Raw genomic sequence first — 19,501 nt, forward strand, 5'->3', positions numbered from 1 at the left:
CCCTCCTCCCCTCTCCTGGGGCTTGGGCATAGTTATGGCTTTCTGGTCCAGGGATAGCCCAGTGTTTTAATGAAAACAGAAAGGGACAGAGAACACATTCCCTCCTGTTATGCTTTAGGAAAACTCTGATTATGAGAAATGTCTTTGTAGAAAACCAAAACTGGCCTTCTAGTAAATTTCACACATTGGTCATTCCAAAGAAACATCTGCTCTGATGAAGAACATGATATTTATGGGAATCATGAAAAGAGACAAAAGATCTGAGTCTAAGACTCAGACACAAGTGGCTGTGAGCAAGTCAGGTTCACTCTGAGACTTAGTCACTTTTGTGAAAATGGGGATGACGTGTTTTGCCTAGTCCTCTGCTCTGTTTGGAGGATCACATGATATGCCTCGTGGGAATGCTTTGTGAACTTCAGAATGCCTCATAAATAAAAGATAGGATTATTAATGCACCACAGGAGGGAAAATAGTGCCGTTTAGTGACAGAGAAACTGCACCCAAATTCTAGCTCTGCCATTTTCTAGCTTTGTGATTTGGGCTCCTTCTTCTCTACTCCACATTTCTATAGCTGCAAGATGGGATAAAAATAGTCCTACCTCAGAAAGTTGTAACTAAATTTGATAAGGTACTTACAAACACTTAGCACAGGGTTTGCCTGACATCCACTAAATAGGAATGACTACTAATGCTATTGATAAATAAGGACTGCCTGCATACAGGGGATGAGTGGAGAAAGAGGTGTCAATTCCATGGACTTGAACTTGAGCGAGTAAAGGAATGATGGTTTATGAATGTAAGGGAAGCAGTTGGAATGATCTGGCAGATGTTTTGAAACTATGTGGCTCCTGGCATAGCCCTGTATGTTTGTATACATGCCACAGGCAGTATTTTGACAGTGGCTGTTTCTTTGGGGCCTGCTCAGCATCAAGTGGCTGTGTTCTCTCTCTGACACACATGTAACAAGAGTGGATGGAGTGAAATAGTGTAGGCGTTCACAGCCCATTCCACCTAGAGCTGTGCCATAAACCATTGGGAGCTCAGTGCATTGTTACCAGATCGAGTGTCATGTTTAGATGCCAAGATGGTGAAAGAAATGTCATCACCTACGCATTCCTGTGAAGGGACGATCCTGTTCTTGGCCAGGATAACTATTTGGCAGAAAAGTCGTACATCTGTGTACACTTAGAGTAAGACCCATGCAGAACGAAGGTAAATTGTTACCAAGGGCTCTTATCACAGTGGTTTCGGCAGCTTACTAGTACATGCATTTTGTGACCATTCTACGTCTTAAGTAAAAGATGAACTAGCACCGGCAGGTAAAGATTCATGCAGGGGAGACAGTGCTGAGCATCTGAGTGAGCAGTGTCCTATACCAACTAGGGAAAGTGTCTGCTAAGATAAGAGCCTCAGGTTGATGTCTTTCATGTTCAGCTTCTTCAGTTGACTAGTAGACAAGATCATCTCCACATAGGAGATCCCCTTTTTATAGATGAAGAAGCTGACAATGGGAATTTACACAGCTTGCCCCAAATCACACCATTTATCTTCTCCCTAGTCATGTGCAACTAGGCCAAGGGTGAAGAAATGATTTGGGGAAGATGTAGAGGGAAATAAAGACAAAGAGTACCTAGAGATGATAGAAATCATGCCATGTCTAAGTTGGCAAAGGACTTGATACTAAAATGATGTTGGTAGTAACACTTGACTAACTCATCGCAGGTGATAAACTTCTAGCTATTTATTCTGGAATTGTTGGTTTCCTTGCCTTCATATATCTTCTGTAAAGTGTTATTCCTAAATAGCTCTCCCCAGTACAGATCTGTCTGGTGAGTTTAATATCCTTTAAACTGCCCATTAGGCTGTCTACCTAGATACTTTGCAGGTATCTCCACTTCAACATGTCCGATAAGACTTATCTTACTCCAGTACTGATGTCCCTCCTATACTCCCTGTCTAGGGTAGTGCCACCACCATCTAGTCAAGAGAGCCAGCACAGGGAACTCATCCTGTATTCCATCCCACCCCACATCTGTTTCCCCACAATTTCTGTCAATTCTATCTCCCAAACATCTTTTAGTTCTGTCTCCTCATCTCCATCTTTACCACTACCACATGACTTCTAGCCCAGTCTTTCCCATCCCATGTGATAAGTGTATCTAACTGGTTTCCTGGACTTACTATTGTGCTCACCCACCCCCTAACGTAGGGGTGTCGAACTCAATCAGAGAAGGGGCCAAAATCTAAAATCCAGCCTAAATCGCGGGCCGAATGGTTTACTGAACAGTCATAAACTGTCATTGTGATGGAAACGCAGCGGAGTGCAGTGATGACAGCGTGGTGCGGGCCACATTGCAAGGCCTGGCGGGACAGATTTGGCCCGCGGGCCTTGTGTTTGACACATGTGCTAACGAGAGTGGCCTCTTTCAAACTCAGACTTTATCCTATTCTCTTGCCTAAAATATTCCAGTATTGCTCCCTTAATACAGAATAAAACTCCAAGGAGCAAGTTGTAAAGAGTTCTCAAAATTTGGCCCTTGCCTCCATCTCTAGCCTTCCCCCCTGCACTCTCCTTATGAACCATAGCAGGTTCTCTGGAGGCTCCACACAATCCTGAGGCCACGTCAGTGTGAAGAAACCAATGTCCAGGGAGTGTGTATGCTTGTGTTAGAATGAGGTTTTCTCCAGTACCTAGGAAGGCTGCTCTGTCACACGCATGGCAGGCCGGAAGGACCAGGGACCTGACTCCCAGGAGTTTTCCTCCACCAAGGATGGGGATCTGGTGTATGAAGACTACAGATCCATTGTCCTTCCAGTGAGAACTCTGAGGCCTGTGTTCTATTTCATTTTCCTGCTCGTCACTCTCCATGGTAGCTGGCTTTCTAGCGTAGCCTTTATTGGCTGACATCTCTTGCTTTCCCATTCTACCACTGGCACTTTCTTTCATCTCCCAAACAAACCTCTTGCACTTGAATTTTGTCTCAAAGTTGATCTGCAGGAGGTGTGGGGGAGAGACTAAGTCACATCCCTATGCGCTAGTATTACCTAGAGACTTCCAGCCTATCATGCATACTCTCACTTAGAAAATCTATTAGCTTTGGATTTATCCCTTTTCTTTTCTCCCAGAAAACTTGTATTCATTATTTACAAGTTAAAGTTGCTGCCTTATCAAGCTTTTTCTGAGTCTCTTTTACCATACCACAGTGCAGCTGAATTGATTTTTTTTTTGTACTCCACTGTACTTTGTACATATTTCTAATTTTTCCAATTTTTCCTACGTTCCAACTGGTATTTCTGCCCACGTGTGCCTCTCCCATGGGACTTTGAGGTCAGGAATAATTTCCCTTGACCTGGACCATTATTTGCCATATGAAAAAGTGGTCAAAACATTTAGTAAATATGTTTGGTTGACATCTTTGGAGTCATGGGTGTGGGGAAAAAAGTCATTGGTATCTGAAAGCTCCATGGAAATGTATTAATTCATCCAACATATAATTATTGGGCACATACTACATGTCAGGTAATAGCCCAGGAATTTTTGGATATAATAGTTGGCAAACTATAAATAACTTCCCTGGTGGAGCTTACATTATGGTGTAAGAGGTAGAGGTAATAAACTAGTAAATTGTACTGGTATATGGTTAGAAGCTAATAAATGCTGTGGAAAAGAAAGGGGAAGAGGGCAAGCAAATCAGGGAGTGTTGGTGAGGCTCAGTGATGGGAACGCAGGTGCACATAGAATATAATGGGACCTAAGCCGTAGAATACAAGAAGGTAGTGTGTGCATTAGGCAGTAGTCCTTCTGGAAGTTAGTTGACAAGGTTAATTACCAACATGCAGTACAGTAATTTTGCTTCCAGGAGTACACCAGTCCTAGTCTATCTGGGCTTGTAATATCCTTAGTTAAAAATGACTGCTTTCCTAGACATGTGGTCCCCAGGCAGATTGCCTGTTGTGAATCCAATTTTCAATGCAAAATGTCTTTCCAGCACAGAATTGTACTGCCAATTCATTGTAGTTCATGGAGAGGATGGTATCAGTTGACAAAAGCACTTTAGAGAGTGACTATGCTATGTTTCAGGAGGCGGGATGGAGGGACAAAGCAGACCAGGGACTGTGCATCCAAGAAAGCAGACATTATCAACTAAAGTCACAGCCCAGCTATCATCAATCCTCTTTTCAGCAAAACTCCCCAGGCTGTGAAAAATACTGCACAGGCAGTCAGAGTGATTGGGCTCTGCCAAAAGCACAATAGTTAATACAGCAAATTTACCCTTTGAACATTCTCATAAAAGAAAATCACAAGTAGGGGATTAAGTGAGATATAATAAAATACAAGAATATTTTTAGGAGTGAATAACTTAAAAAAAGGAGATTGACAGATCCTAAGGGAGATGATGGCTTGCTATAGTGTGAGGCTCTAAAGATAAAAATCTGAAAATATAAATAACAAAGGGGCTTCTGGATGAGGAAGAAAAGGCAAGAGGTGCTTAAAGAAGCCACTTCACACAGAACTCTCTGCAAAGAGTTGGTTATTTAACTATCTGCCAGGAGGCCTGAGCTTCCAGGGTTCCCTGCTGGTGCTCCATGACTCCTGGGGAAAGGATTTTGAAGAAAGCTGGTAAACTTCTTTCTCAGTGGCTCCCTGAGCACACGACACAGTCCAGATCCTTCACCTGGCACAAGGGGCAGTGAGCAGTCAGACACCAGCCAGCGCTGTTAGCTCATCTCTCTCACTGCCCCCCAACTCCTTGCACCCAGGGCCCCAATAGGATAAAACTGGCACCTTCTAGGTGCTCTGGGCTGTTTCACTTCTTCCTGTCACTTTCCAGGACCTTTCTCCAGCTCTGTCCTACTCCTCCCTCCAGCCAGAGGGCTGACAACCTATTTCTTCATGTCCCTGTAGAAGGCATAGAGCATTTCCTCTCTGGCCTCTCTTCATAACACATGCTGAACATCGGGGAATTTTCTGCCTAGTACTTACCTATCTCTATTACAGTATAAAACCATACAGGTGTGATTCCTCTCTATAGTACATCTCCTGTGCCTAGCACAATACTTGACACATAGAAAGTGTTTAATAAAAGGTGAGGGAATATATAGAGTTAATACATTAATATAATATAAACACAAGAGTAGCTAGAAACATTTAACAATCCAATGAACATTTTTTTAGTGATTTAAAGTGTGCAACACAGTAACATCTCATGAGGGTATACTATTATTTCTATCTTACTGAGTTTATTTTTTCCTTACATTCATTAAGCATCCTTATAATCAGTATTTTGGGCTTTGTGTCAGGTGGATTGCTCAACAACATTTCATTTAGTTCTTTGGTTTTTGTCCTTTTCTTTCATTTGGGACTTCTGTGTGTGTCCTCATTTTAGTTAATTCCCTGTGTTTGTTTTTATCCATTAGGTAGAACTGTTACATCTCTCTGTCTTGAATAGCCTTATGAAGAAGGTGCCTTGTAGAGCCCCCTGGCATAATCTCCTTTGGTCATCTAAGCTGGGGTCTCTAGGGGTGTCCCCTGTGTGGATTATGTGTGCCCACCTGTTGCAGTTGGGCGTCAGTTGTTGGCATGTCAGTGGTTGACAATTAGCTCAACTGTGAGGGTTAACACGATGGTAGTGTATGAGCTGTTATGCAGGGTTGTCCCCATGAAGTTAGAGTCATTTTGGTGGGGCTGTGGTGCCTTTGAATCTGCCTTTTAAGTGTGTCATTTATGAAGCTGGTTGGATGGTGCTCTGGTGTGGTCTTTAGCCTGCCAGTATGTGTGTTGGGTCTGCAGCCTCCGTGGAGTGGCTCTGGTATAGTGAGCCACCTCTTGTGCCACGCTTAAGGCCTCTTGGTATAGAAGCTACAAAATGATCTGAGGTTGATTGCTGCCTGTGCCAGGCTTGGAAGCGCTTGGAAGAGTACACACTGTGAACCAAGGCCAGCTTCCCCTTGGACTCTTTGGTGGTCACCAGTCTGTGAGCTGAGGCTAGCTGTCACTTGTGCCAGGTGTGATGCTTAGTTGAAGTTGCATTCCAGGTCAAGAGTGTCTGACACTTAATCAGGCTTGGGGCTATTTATTTACAAATAAAGTTGAGACTGGTTGTTGCTTGTACTGGGCTGAGGGTCACTTAGCAAGAGCTACAAGGCATGGGGTTTGTGAACCTTTGAAAGATTTGAGGAAAGCCTGCAGTGCAATCCAAGACAGGTTGCTTGTTATTGTTATTGCAGGAGGCACTGCTGTAAGAGGCTCCAGCTGGGTGAGTTGAGTGTCTCAGGGAATCACTCAACTCATCTGGTTTACACCATTCAACATCTGGTTTACACCATTCACTTACCCCCTTGTTAACTACCATCATGTTAACCCTCACAGTCGAGCCTAAGTGTCAACCACTGACATGCCAACAAGTGATGCAGGGTAGGTGAATGGTGTAAAGCAGATCAGTGGTGGGCACAGATTTGGTGCTTGCCTGTGTTGATGAAAGGAAAGCTCACCAAAGGAGCAAGGCTTCTGTCCCTGGAGAGAGATGCCCCAGCCCCTGCCCTAAGCCCTCCTCCTGTAGTTAGTCAATATAGTTTCTCCCTGTATGTACTTGGTGTGTTTTCGGCTGCTGCCACTAAACTGGAGCTTAGAATGAGTGCGTTTTTAGTGAATGAGTCTGTATTCTGGACCTTTAAGAGCAGCATGTTTCAGTCTCCCATAGCCCTTTGTCTTTCTCAGATGCAATCTCTGCTGGTTTTCACAGCCAGATGGTGTGGGACTCCTCTTTCAGGCATTGGAACCTGGGGAGACCAGTGTGGCACAGGGAGCCCTTGCTCCTCTGGGGAGGCCTCCACAGCTGAGATACCTCTCTTGATTCTAAATGGCCACACCGTGGATGTGGGTCTTGCCCATTCCATGTCTCTGCCCCTCCTACTAGTATCAATGTGGCTTATTCTTTATATCCTTAGTTCAAGAAATTCTGCTCAGCTAGTCTTCAGATGTCCTCAGTGATAGTTATTTTATAATTTAGGTGTAATTTTGGGTAATTCTGGGAGGAGTTAAGCATATAATTCACCTACACTGCCATCTTGACCAGAAGTAGGCAGTTCTGAGTTATTTTAATTGGAACCCTCTATGATTTCTGGATTTGGGTATTTGTTTCCCTTTTCAGGTTATGGAAGTTCAGCCATTATTTCTTCAAATATGTTTTCTGCTTCTTTCTGTCTCTCTTGTCTGAGACTCTATAGGGTGAATGTTGGTCAGCTTGATGAGGTCCCACAAGTCCCTTAAGCTATCTATATATATTTTTTCATTCTTCTTTTTTTTGCTGATGCTATTGGGTGAGTGCGAATCCTGTATTTGAGTTCATTGATCTTTTCTTCTGCTGCATCTAGTCTGATATTGAACCCTTCTACCAGATTTTTTTCATTGCAGTTATGTATTTTTTTATCTGTGACTTCTATTTGGTACTCTCTTATATTTCTGTCTCTTTGTGTTCATTTCCCTCCCTGTCCCTCTTGAATTCACTGAGCGTATTTATGACCATATTTGAACTCTTTATCAGGTAAATAACTTATCATTTCATTAAGAACTTTTTACTGATGTTTTATTTTCTTTCATTTGGAACATATTTCTATGTTTCTTCATTTTTCTTAACTTTCTGTGTTGGTTTCTATGCATATGATAAAACAGCTACCTCTCCCAGTCTTGAAATGAGTGGCCTTGTGTAGGGGATGAACCTTATTATTCAACCCTGCCCTAGCTTTTGGTTCTCTCTCAATATTTTGTGATTATTTAAGCAACCTATTTTACTTCTAATGGATTCTAGTAGTTTAGGGTGTGCCAGGGGTGTCACAAAGGGGAGGATTTCAGTCAGCACCTGGATTCAGGCTGAACTGAAGCCAGACTCAAAAGCCTGGCCTGAGATTTAAAAGCTCAGGCAGCAGCTTTTAAAATATGCAAATACAAAGGTGGGCGAAAGTAGGTTTTTAGTCATGAGTACACAAAACAGTTTATTCTTGTATTATATATTTTTTCATGTGAACAACTGTAGGCTTAGTTTTGCCCACCCTTGTATATACAAGTCTTGTGAGACTTGAATTCATAAGTCCCACTAGGCTGCTAGAGCCAGGTGATCTAGAGGCATCCCTTGGGTGGTACTCAGAAAATAACCAGGTTTCAACATGTGTACAAGTACTTTCCCCCAAAATACCAGGCACTTGGAGGGAGGCAGGGGGAAAGCACAAAGATAGCACCTATCCTCCAGGGTTTCTGGAGAAGATTAAGAGGGCCCTTACATGTGTAATTAAAAACCTGCCCTTTCAGCAGGAGTTAATGAAGATAAACTAATATGCATTAGTTTTCTATTGTTGCTGTAACAAGTTATCATATATTTTGTGGCTTAACAAAACAGCATTTATTATCTCAAGTTCAGTAGGTCAGAGTCAGGGTACAGTGTGGCTCAACTGCTTCTCTGCTCTAGGTTTTATTAGTACAAGGCTGGAATCAAAGTGTCATAGGCTGCATTCTTTCTGGAGGCTCTGGGGATAAATCAGGTTGAAGTTACACAGAATCAAATTAGAACTTAGTTGTCCCAATATCTGAGTCAGGGCTATCCCTCCCTGTCATTTACTTAGTTATTCACTCAATTATTTATTCATTGATTTACTCGTTTATTGATCAGAGAGCTATCAAGTACTTATACTTTAAGAGACATTTACTAGATTCATCAGATATAAGACATTTACAGACTTTGCCTCCCATGGAGCAGCAAACTTTGTAGTGAGAATTATATACATCAAACAAATATTCCTACAATTAACAAGCTATTTATAATGTAATTAATATTAAAGTAAGGTAGAAGCTTCCATGAGAGCTTCTATGAAGAAATCTAACATTGTCTAGAAGGATCTAGAAATGAAGAAGTGATATTTAAACTGAGGCCTAGGTAATAAATAAATGTTAGCTATGTGTAGGTAATAAGTAAATGTTAGCCAGATGTAGATGATGGGGAGTGGGATAGCATTAAAGTAGGGCAAAGTAGAGAAAGTTCTAAGACACAAAGCAGAATAGATATATTGGGGAAAGTTATTGTGGCTGGAAAATATGAAGGGAGGCATGAAATGGGCTTTAGAGGTGTGGATTGACCATGGCTTGATGGCCATTGAAAAGAATTTCAACTTTATCACAAGTGAAATGGGAAGTTACAGGAGGGTTTTAAATAGTGGAGTTTTATGTGAGCTTTGAATTTTTAAAAAGAGCACTCTGGCTGCTGTGTAGATAGATTGTAGGAAGAAGGTGAAGACATGTGGAGTGTGTACACAAGGGTTGTATATTAAATGACACTAATTAGGAAATGTTGCAATAGCCCAGGTGAGAAGTAGCTTGACCCAGGATGTGACAAAAGCAGGAAAGGTAGAGGACAAATGGATCCAAGACATATTTTGAAGGTAGAATTATCTTGACTTGCTGATGTATCAGATGGAGTAGGAGAGAAGATGACTCCTACTGCCCTGGCTGGTAATGGTTCAGTTGATTGGAGTGCTGTCCTATGCACCAGAAAGTCATAGGTTTGATTCCTGGTCAGGGTACATACCTAGGTTGTGGGTTGGATCCCCTGTCGGGGCACATACGAGAGGCAATTGATCTATGTTGCTCTCTTATATTGAAGTTGCTCTTCCTTTCCCTCTTTCTCCCTCCCTTTTCCTCTCTGAAAATCAATAATAATAATGAAATATGCTTTCTGTCATATTTGTGGCTTTTTTTTTTACAGAAGTCAATTAAAAATCACATTCCTATACATAAGAAAGAGCCTTAAATTTTATTGGTACTTTGGCTTGTAACAGTTATGATTTAGGTGGCAGGAAAAATCCTGTTTAATATAACCTGGAAAGAATTTTGTTTTATCAGATTTGTCAAAGAAGCTCACAGAATTTGTATTATGTGATACCTTCAGCATTGTAATGTTTTTGCATGTTTTCTGTATCTCCATTCTATTTCTTCCTCATTTCATCTGGGGCTAGAGAATGCAAATGATGGCTTCCCAGACAAAGAAAAATTAGCATGAAAAAAGCATCACATCCTTACTTTTTAACAATCACTGCCTCATTTCTCTGGTTCCATTCTGATTCCTTTTGTCCATGTGGTTCATTGGTCGAGACTAATGTTTATGATAATATTGATCTCCACTCCTAGCTTGATCACAGAAAGCCGTTTATGGCCATGGTATATAAGCCTGAGTGGACATTGCTCTATTCACAAGCGACAGCATGCTCCTTGTACCAGATATCATCAGCTAAAATACATACACTGTTGTCCCTCAGTATCTGTGAAGGATTGGTTCCAGGATCCTCCTGCAGATATCAAAATTGATTTGTATTCTCCCATATAAGTCATCTCTGGGTACTGATAATACCTAATACAGTGTAAATGCTATGTCAGTAGTTATGCTATATTATTTAGGGAGCAATGACAAGAAAAAAAAATGTACTATGGTTGAATCTGTGGATTTGGAGGGCCAACTATAATCCTGATGCAGCTCCATAGTCATGATCTGAAGGTTGTTTTGACAGACATCTTCCTAGCTCTTGTATTTCTCCTTCTGAAAACTCTGATCAAATTGTTTGGGTTCAAATTAATCCCAAATATTCTACTGAGGTGCCTTAGGCATTTACCCCATCTGCTTCCTTATTTGTAAGGAAGAGAGTAAAATTAGGCTATTGGGAGTATTGAGTGAAATAATCCTTAGAAAGCATTTAGCACAGTACTTAGCACATAGGAAATACTCCATAATGGGAGTTGTTGTTATTTCTGTTTTGATATTGGGACAGGAAGCTTCCCAGATTTGTTGCTCTAGCCATGAATATAGCAGTGAAAAGAAGCTCTGGGCTATCTTCCCTCTGTGAGCCCATCTGATAGCTGATTTCTGCTTAGTACCTAGTCCTTTCATTTAGCTGGCTCAAGGTAGCTATCACTCTCTTGGGGACTGAAGCAAGTACGACCTCTTCAGCATTCTGTCTGAATGAATGCTTCCTGAATACGTTGGCAGTAGGCCATGACTTGACTTGATAGGGTTTTTTAGTAAATCAGTTAGCTTTTCTAAAAAGAGTTGATTCTGAGGCACTATAAAAGATAAGCTGTGAACAAGATGGACAAAGCCCTAGCTAGCTCTCATGGTACTGATGTTATCTTGGGATTGATTAAAAAAATAACTAAATGAACCACAAAATGTCATGTTGTGATAAGTGCTATGAAAAGTCCAAAAAAGGTGGGCAGGTGTGGAGTGAGTGGTGGAGGGAATTGCTTTGTAAGGAAGTGGATTTTTAAGACATGTAGGTTAAAGGCAACCAGGGGTCTTGATACACAAACAAGTCATTTTTGTTTGAAGAACTAAAGAAAGTTGGTAGGACTAGAACATAATGATGAGCAAGGGGGAAAGGCGCATGAGAAGAGATCAGAAGATCTCAGTTAAGGAGTTCAGATTTTGCTCTGAGTAAATAGGCGGAGGCGAAATCTGATTTTGTATTTTTAATAGCAAATTAAAATCCATTTAATAGCGAAATCTGCTATCCATGTGGAGAATGGATAAGGGAGAAGAGAGAAAAGAGGGAAGGCAGGGAAGAAAAGCAGGGAGCCTAGTTAGGAGGCTTCTGCAGCAGTCCAGGATGAACATGGCGGTCTGACCCAGAATTACAACTAGGAAGTGAGGAGTAGATTGTTTAGAGAGATATAGTGGAGGTGCGGTTGATGGGATCTTGCTAATGGATTGGATTTGGGGGTGAAAAAAGAATAAGCTTAGGTTTTGAGCAACTGAATGAATGAATTGTAATGCCATTTACTACGATGGCAGATGTTTGATGATAGTAATGTTTATGTCATTGGGGAGTCTAAAGTCTATTTTGGACATGCCTAACAGGCATTTCAAAATTAACATCTGAAGGGAAATGTCAACTAGCTATTTGAATCTATAAGTGGGACTCTTAAGAAAAGAGAACAGGAATACACACACACACTAGAGGCCCAGTGCATGAATTTTCATGCACTGTGTGAATTTTCATGCACTGGAGGGTCCCTCAGCCCGGCCTGCCCCCTAGAACAGTCCGGGAGCCCTCAGGGGTGGGTGGTGACCTGGTGATCAGGGGAAGGTGATATTCCCATCACACCTCTGCTACTGCCACTGCTGGCAGAGCAAGCCTTGTCTGGACCTGATTACCTGAGCCTTGGGCAGCCTTGGGTGGCTGGGCAGCCATCTGAGGCATGCCTGTGCGTCATCTGGCCCTGAGCAGCTGTGGGGCTGAGGGGACTAGGGGACTCTGGAGGAAGGCATGTGGCAAGACCCCAGCAGGGCTAAGGGGACTGGGCACTGCCATCTTGTGGCTGTGTGCACCAGTATCTTTGAGGGCATGACAGTCAATTAGCATTTTTCCTCCTTATTGGCTGTAGGTGCTGCCATCTTCGAGGGAGGGGAAGTCATTTAGCATATTCCCTCCTTATTGGCTATGGGCACAGCAGTCAATTAGCATATGCCCTCCTTATTGGCTATGGGCACTGCATCTTTGAATGTGGGACAATTAGCATAGTCCCTCCCTATTAGCTGTGGGCACCATCATCTTTGAAACTGTGTGAGGGTCAATTAGTAGATTCCCTCTTTATTAGATAGAATATATATATATTCCCCCAAGTCTCAGCATGATTAGTGAATTTCTCCCTCTTTTGCAGGGTTATATTATGATTTCAACAGAACCTAGGTTCTTCTACCTCTGTAGGTCCTACTTCATATCAAACAGATTAAAATTCCCCTTTACCTTACCTTAAATATAACAGTATGTGAATCTTTAAAATTGAGTTGAAATTGACTACTTTGACATGTTGCATTTTGTAGGTTGTAAAATATTTAACTTTTCATTTTAAAGGCAACTCTATTTCTTTTTCGGCTATCATTGGATGTCCTTGGAAAGCTTTGGGACATTTTTGGGACTTAATTGGTAAGGTGAGCTTCCTCTTCTGGACTGACAACAATACTTGTTATGCACTTTTTAAGACACTTAAATAGCTTCATATTATAGCCACGGGTTTTTATGTCTGTGTCCCCCATTAGTCTATAAGCTTGAAGAGGATAAGAAGCACCTCAGAGCTTGGTATATGACAGGGACTCAATGTTTATTTATGGACACATTATTTTGAACTTATAAGCAGAGAAAATCAAGTCCAGGGATACAATGTGCTTTCTCTCTGGACCTGGGAGAAAACTTACCCTCTGCCTTACAACATATGTAATATAGACTTGATTTTTCTCTGGCATTCTTAAAAAAGGAGGCAGTGTTGTGCAGGTTGATGCTATGGGCTCAAATCCCAGCAACCCTCCTTACTTGCTATAAATCTTGCATCAGAAAGTTAATTTCTATAGACCTCTCATTTTTGTGGGGAGCAAATTAAGCAGTTTTAGTGTCAACTTAAAACACAGTAGTCTTAAAATTATGTATTCTTTTCTAAGATGCAAAAAGGTCTTACAATTCAGGCCTCAGGGAGTGTTTCTGAAAAATTTTTAGGAAGTGGGATGCCAAATATCTTTTGTTCCCTGACCCCTGGCCAGATAAAAATCAACAACTGCCCCTAAACAATGGCCCTTCAGAGAGACCTTGTAAAATAATCCTTCAGGAACAAGATAGTCACATTCTTGTAGGTCTCTTGCAGGTAGAAAGTGGGAACTGCTGACCTTCCCAGTCCCAGTCTGGCCCTCTGAGACTTAGTGATGCTACATAACTGCATCTTTCTTGCCTAAGAATTGACTCTGGGCCAGACTTCTCTCATGATGAAGAGACATTATATATGGACCACAGCCCCGTTTCTAGGGGCGAGGCACTACCTCTTAACAAGCCATGGTGAAATTAAGTCCATCTTGGCTATGATCTGTTAAATTTATCAATGGCTCCAAAGTATTCTGCAAACTTCAGATGTTATGGGTTTGCTACAAAAATAATATTTGGAAATGGATGTCAACAGGCAAGAGAAGCAGGTTTATACTTTCTGTATAAAGTTTGGGGCCAGGGCCGAGCTTGGGCTAGGTGAGGTCAAGCTGCAGTTAGCCTTTGTGTACTCTTTGCTTTGTATTAAAGGATGAAAGGAGGGAGTGTTGAACTGGCCAGACCACAGTTCAAAATTGCCACCAGTTTTCTCCATGTTCATCAAGCTGCAGTCAGTTAAGAATGCATGTGGACTTACGTCTTAGCTGCATGATATTCCTCTTACATGAGGGGATAAAGGTGTGTTGCATATTTCCATGTTCAGATGTCCATCAAGTGTTGATCACTTTACTGAGAAACTGTAATTTGGCAGTTACAACAATCACTTCCCCTTCTCTACTAAGTATTCAAGTTTTGTGTTCCTTAAAATGAAGGGTAGACTGTTGAGTGGCAAAGTGTATCTGACAGAAATCAGCAGCATGATGATAAGCCGATGCTGGGGTGGAAAGTGAGAAGAAAAATTGATGATAGTGGTCATTATTAGCAAGGCCTTCCATGAGTGCTGGAGTTGAGGATGGGAACACGATTTGTCTTTGGCAATGTAAAAATGTAGATTTCTTTTTGCCTAAATCCATTAAATGTTGACTCACTGTCCTTTGTAGCCATGGGCTATTCAGATTAAAATAAGTCACCTGTTACCCAGAACATCTCTTATGCAAAAAGTTTGCTGGTAATGTTCTTCCTGCACTCCTCCCATCTGCTTAGGTAAGTCCAGCCTTCAAGACCCAATTCTACTTTCGCCTACTCTAGAATTCTCATCCCAATCAGTTCAAAGGAATTTCTGCCTCTCTGAACTTAGTAACTTAGTGTTCCATTTCATTTCAGATTTAGAATTCACTACTTACTGTTAATTGTGTTACTGTTAAATTTTATTTTTATTGAGTCTGGCTTTGTAACCTTAGTTTCTTTCGTTCAAGTCCAGCTTTCTTATTTGTAAACAGGATAATACATGTACCTCTGCTTTGGAGCTTTTGTGAGAAGAGAGGGTATATTTATATGAGTAGGTATATACTCTTAACAATGGTGATAAGATTAGTTTCTCCTCATCCCCCATAATGAGACTTCACCATGGGAGAGACTCATTCTTACACCTTGTTGCATCTCCAGATCTTTACCACTAATTGGAACTCAATTTGTTTGCTGATCTCATTTCTTCTTACAGAAGACAGGGCATTGAATTTCACTTCAAGACTAAGACAGGAACTCAAGCAGAGTTCAGAAACATCTGGAATCCTTTGTAGTTTCTTCTTTTTCTAAAAATTAAGTCCTACCTCAAGGCATACACAGGAGATTTTAGACAAAGGCATCTTTGAGGCATCCAGGATTACAGCTGTCAGTTTTATACAGGATATCATTCAGTGATACCAGGCCATCTTTTAACAGCTTTCACATTCACCACCAACTCGTGCCCTGCCCCTTGGACCCCAGCCCATGCATCACTGGTGAGAGTGCAGTAGTTCACACCCTGGGGAAGTCAGGGAAACAGCAGTTTGGCCCATACCTGGAGATTGTATCTGCACAATTCAACAGAAACTACACCAAGCTTTTATAGATTTTTTTGCAACCTTTCTAAAAATGGAATTTGAAGTACATTTATGACCAAACCTGAACTTGTACTTTCTTATATTGCTGTCACTTTTCCCCTTCTTTTCAAATCCCACATCTACTCACCCTTCCCTTCCAACTTTATTTAGCTACCTCAATTCCCTCTGCCCTTTTCTTCATGTTCAGCTTCTATGTGGAAACAGAGAAGTCTCTCATTACCTCACCCTCTCAGAGATGTTTACACATGGGTATGGACAGATCAAATAAACAGGAACTTAGGTTAATTTAATAGAAAAAATAAAATATGGAATAACATTGATTTTGGCCAGTATCAATTACAACCATTCTACTATATTTTACAAAAAAACAACTGAACATTTTACACATGTACAGTATTTTTCAGTAAAAGTGGATTTGGATTTAACAATGGGTCACTAATTAAAAATAAGAAGACAAAAGAGAACAGAAGATAGGGCTTTTGTCTCTAGAAGGTTAGAGCATTTGTTAAGTCTCCAAACTTTGTTCTATCCATTACATATATCTCATTATGAATATATATATTTTATACATAATATATAACATTAACTTAAATTTTGAAAGCATTATGTTCTAGTTAATAATATTCTGTAGATAAACGAGGCAGTAACACACTAGTAGTTAAACCAGTATTTCCACAATGTGCGCCTGCATGGTCAGTGGGAAATAGAACACACTTTGGTGGACCCCAGTGAATTTGGCTCTCATAGCGATGGTTATTTGTTCAAGAACACAGACATCATTTCTATCATAATAACTTTTGTGCCCCAAATACTATTGAATGGTTCAGTTATATGTATTCCTTTGCAGGCAAATCTGATTTTCCCATCTGCTTGACCTTGCTTAGGTTGTGCTTATATTTGTCCATTTAGAGACTGTGCCTTTATATATAAGATTAGATGCCATAACCAGGAATAACTTTCTTCAGGTCAGAAGGGCCTGCATTATTATGAAAAGAAAAACTGCTCAGCAAATCACTTAATTCCCTAGTCACTTATGAATCAACACATGACTCAGTATACTACAGTGCTAACTAGGAAGGTCATTAGATTATTTAGTTATTATTCACCTTGTGTTGGATGTTAAGTTTGATGTCTAGGAATGAATATTTTCAAGGTAGGTTTTTAACTGACTTGTTCCTTAGGTGGGGATCTTAGCATCCACTTCCCAGCTCCTTCCTAGGAGAATCTATATTGATATCATTCCTCTTCTCATCTGTGAGGCCAGTGACATCTTGTAAGTAAAAACAAAGTCTGTAAAATGGCTGGTCACTCCCAAAGCAAATGTCACCAAGGGAGCTTTGATATGAAAAATGAGGAAATTTGATATCAGTCTATCCTCTCCTAAAAAGAGAAACTCAGAAGTGGTAAAATGATCTATCAGGCTTCCAAATTTCTTACCACTGATCCAAAACAGTTTTCGCATAATTCAGTCTGCTAGATTCCAGGATGTGTTTAAAGTCATAGAAAACCAGTGAAGATATCTCCAAGAAAACAGGATCTCAATGACATTCAGTATACAGGTGTATCATAGCACAGTTATAGAGGGACAGAAGATGGGGAAAATAGCAGAACCAGGAGGGTACAATCATGCCGCCCATATTCAATTTCCAGTTTTATTTTCTGAAAGTGAGAAGATGAAAAAACTTCTAATAAGCACCATTGAAAAATGCTGCCCAGCCAACTTGGGCACGAGCTTAAATATTATTTAAATCAACTCTATTTCTTAAAAAATACAGGACCTTTTAGAAACTTTTGACTCCAGGAAGAAATTTCCTGCATCACATCCAAAATGCTTTCCACCACAACAAACAGAATTGACGGTGGCCTTTAGAAAAATGCTATGGGGGTAATGGCTAGATAGCACCAAGAGATTGTGCAGGGCCTACACAGTGAACACTTGGGATTTGGGGGAGCTGGATCAGTCTCAGCTGTTTGTGTAACTTTGCATGCCGTCCATCACCAATCTGACTGTGCAGTGCAATCCCACTTGACCAGCTGTGTGTAAAATCGCCCAGTCTACAATGGATAAGCCAGTAAGTAGCAGCAAGTCTATCTGATGAAACCAGTGGAACAGACTTATCAAGTGAGTACAATGCCAAAACCACATAATTCAATGAAGTAATTTATGTGTGGAAAGTATCAATGCTCAAATGCAAAAACAAAACAAAAAAAAACACACACACAAAGATAAATGACTCTGAGCACAACTCGGCAGGATGGTCTAACTGGCCTACTAAGTCCAGTTTCCTGCCGTTTCCACCAGTGATGGACTCCAGCATGAAAAATGACTAATGTAAGAGCTTTTTGTTTCATTTTGATCTATGGCTACTCTTGTGACTTTTTTGAAAGGTATTTTTTAGGTGTCTCAAAGGGGAAACAAGTAAACGCAAAAGGGGGAAAAAAAAAAAAATGGACCTTCAAAACCAGGGCAGGAAATCAAATCATTACTTTAACGTCAAATTTTGGCATCAAAATGCTTTGGTCATACAATACTGTCTCTGTGGTTCTGGCTGTTTAGCACTAAACACCCAGTTATAAAAGGTAGGCTTGTTGTAGGTTTATTATTATTTTTTCCATTTAAGTTCTGACAAAACAGTTCACCATCTCCCTGCACAGATTGAGAGAGAGAAAAAAAAAGAAAGCAAGAAAGAGAGAGGTGGCTTGCTTTTTTTTTCTTTTTCTTTTTTTCTTTTTAATAATAATATGGAGTAATCTATAAGTCTACAGGAACAAAGAAATCTAGGATGGAAGCTCAGCCTTGGAATGTACATGTTTTGCAGCAAAGTTGTTGGAGAACCTTCCGCTGGCACAGATTGTTCTTTTTCACTAGCATACAGAAGCCTCCTTCCGCCCAGGACTCTTCCGTTGCTTTTCCAGGAAGTCAGCGAGAGAGGAGGGGAGTTGAGGACGAGAGCAGCATGATGTACACACATGGAAGAAGGTTTTGATTGGCCAGAGAGGCAGATTGTGGGATTGGAAGAGATCATTCAGGAGCAGTCAACAAGGAGGAAATTTGGTCCACCCAAAGTGATTTCAGTCAACAGCATTGTTTTTCAAGGAGAGATAATTGCAGTCCAATGGTAAATGTGATTGGTATCCATTTGTGAAAGGAAAAAAAGATTAGAAAAAAAAGAATAAATTAGAAATCAATAATAACATAAGCAAGGAGCTTTATGTTTAGAATTACCTAGAACAGAGAGTAATAGTCATTTATATGATATTTCACGGACTCTAAGACACCAGATTTAAGATGCATCGCTGTTAATTACTAGCAAGATAAAAATGCTTCTCATTAAGTGAATGACACAATATTCACTCACCAATTTTATGCTTATTGGAAGTATTTGCTAAACTTATATAGCATGCTGTTTGGTTTCTGTGCAATAACTCTTCCTTTGAATTTTGAAAAACAGTTTAATTTTTCGGAGCAATTTTGAGCTGTAATTAAATTCAACATAAGTAGTAACCATGTGCCTCACTTGATTAGACACATCTCTGTGCCTATATTCAGTCAATGACAACTATATCACATCAACCTGCTGGAGCAAAAGCAGTTGTAAGCTGCCATGAATTATAAGATGCATCTGATTTCAGAGATGGTAAAATGTAAAAGAGGTGTCTTAGAATCACTGAAATATGACAGTTGAAAAAGAATAAATAGCACATTTCTAAATGCAGTTGCCATGTGATTTGAAAAATGAAAAGCCCATTGAGTCATTAATACTGTTTTTCTGTCCCCCCCCCCACAAATTTAATGGTCTTTATAATTGTAACATATAATATCTGAGACACAAAATATATAACATAAGAAAGCATAATACTTTGACCATCCATGAGCCCATCCCCTTTCAGAATAAGAGTATTTCTGATTTTCTTGGATCTGTCATGTGCTTATTTTCCTTCATTTCCATAAGTAA

At 40.5% G+C, this 19,501-nt stretch overlaps 1 protein-coding gene across 4 annotated transcripts in view; it reads right to left on the bottom strand.

Annotated features, from left to right (window-relative positions):
• The window catches only part of PCSK5 (proprotein convertase subtilisin/kexin type 5), a 394,890-nt gene that overhangs the window by 101,786 nt on the left and 273,603 nt on the right, over nucleotides 1-19,501 (bottom strand). For 2 of the 4 annotated variants that reach the window (XR_004987160.2, XM_036433765.2), the window contains one exon: nucleotides 18,250-18,452. The exons of the other annotated variants lie outside the window; for them this stretch is intronic. Coding sequence is in view for 1 of the 2 variants with exons in the window: in XM_036433765.2 (XP_036289658.1) it covers nucleotides 18,337-18,452 (116 nt within the window). In the remaining variant the exon portion in view is untranslated. Of the gene's footprint in view, nucleotides 1-18,249; nucleotides 18,453-19,501 lie in introns of those variants that run through there. 4 annotated transcript variants of the gene reach the window in all.

The sequence above is a fragment of the Pipistrellus kuhlii genome, unplaced genomic scaffold (assembly GCF_014108245.1).
Source record: "Pipistrellus kuhlii isolate mPipKuh1 unplaced genomic scaffold, mPipKuh1.p scaffold_m20_p_12, whole genome shotgun sequence".
Classification (NCBI taxonomy): domain Eukaryota; kingdom Metazoa; phylum Chordata; class Mammalia; order Chiroptera; family Vespertilionidae; genus Pipistrellus; species Pipistrellus kuhlii.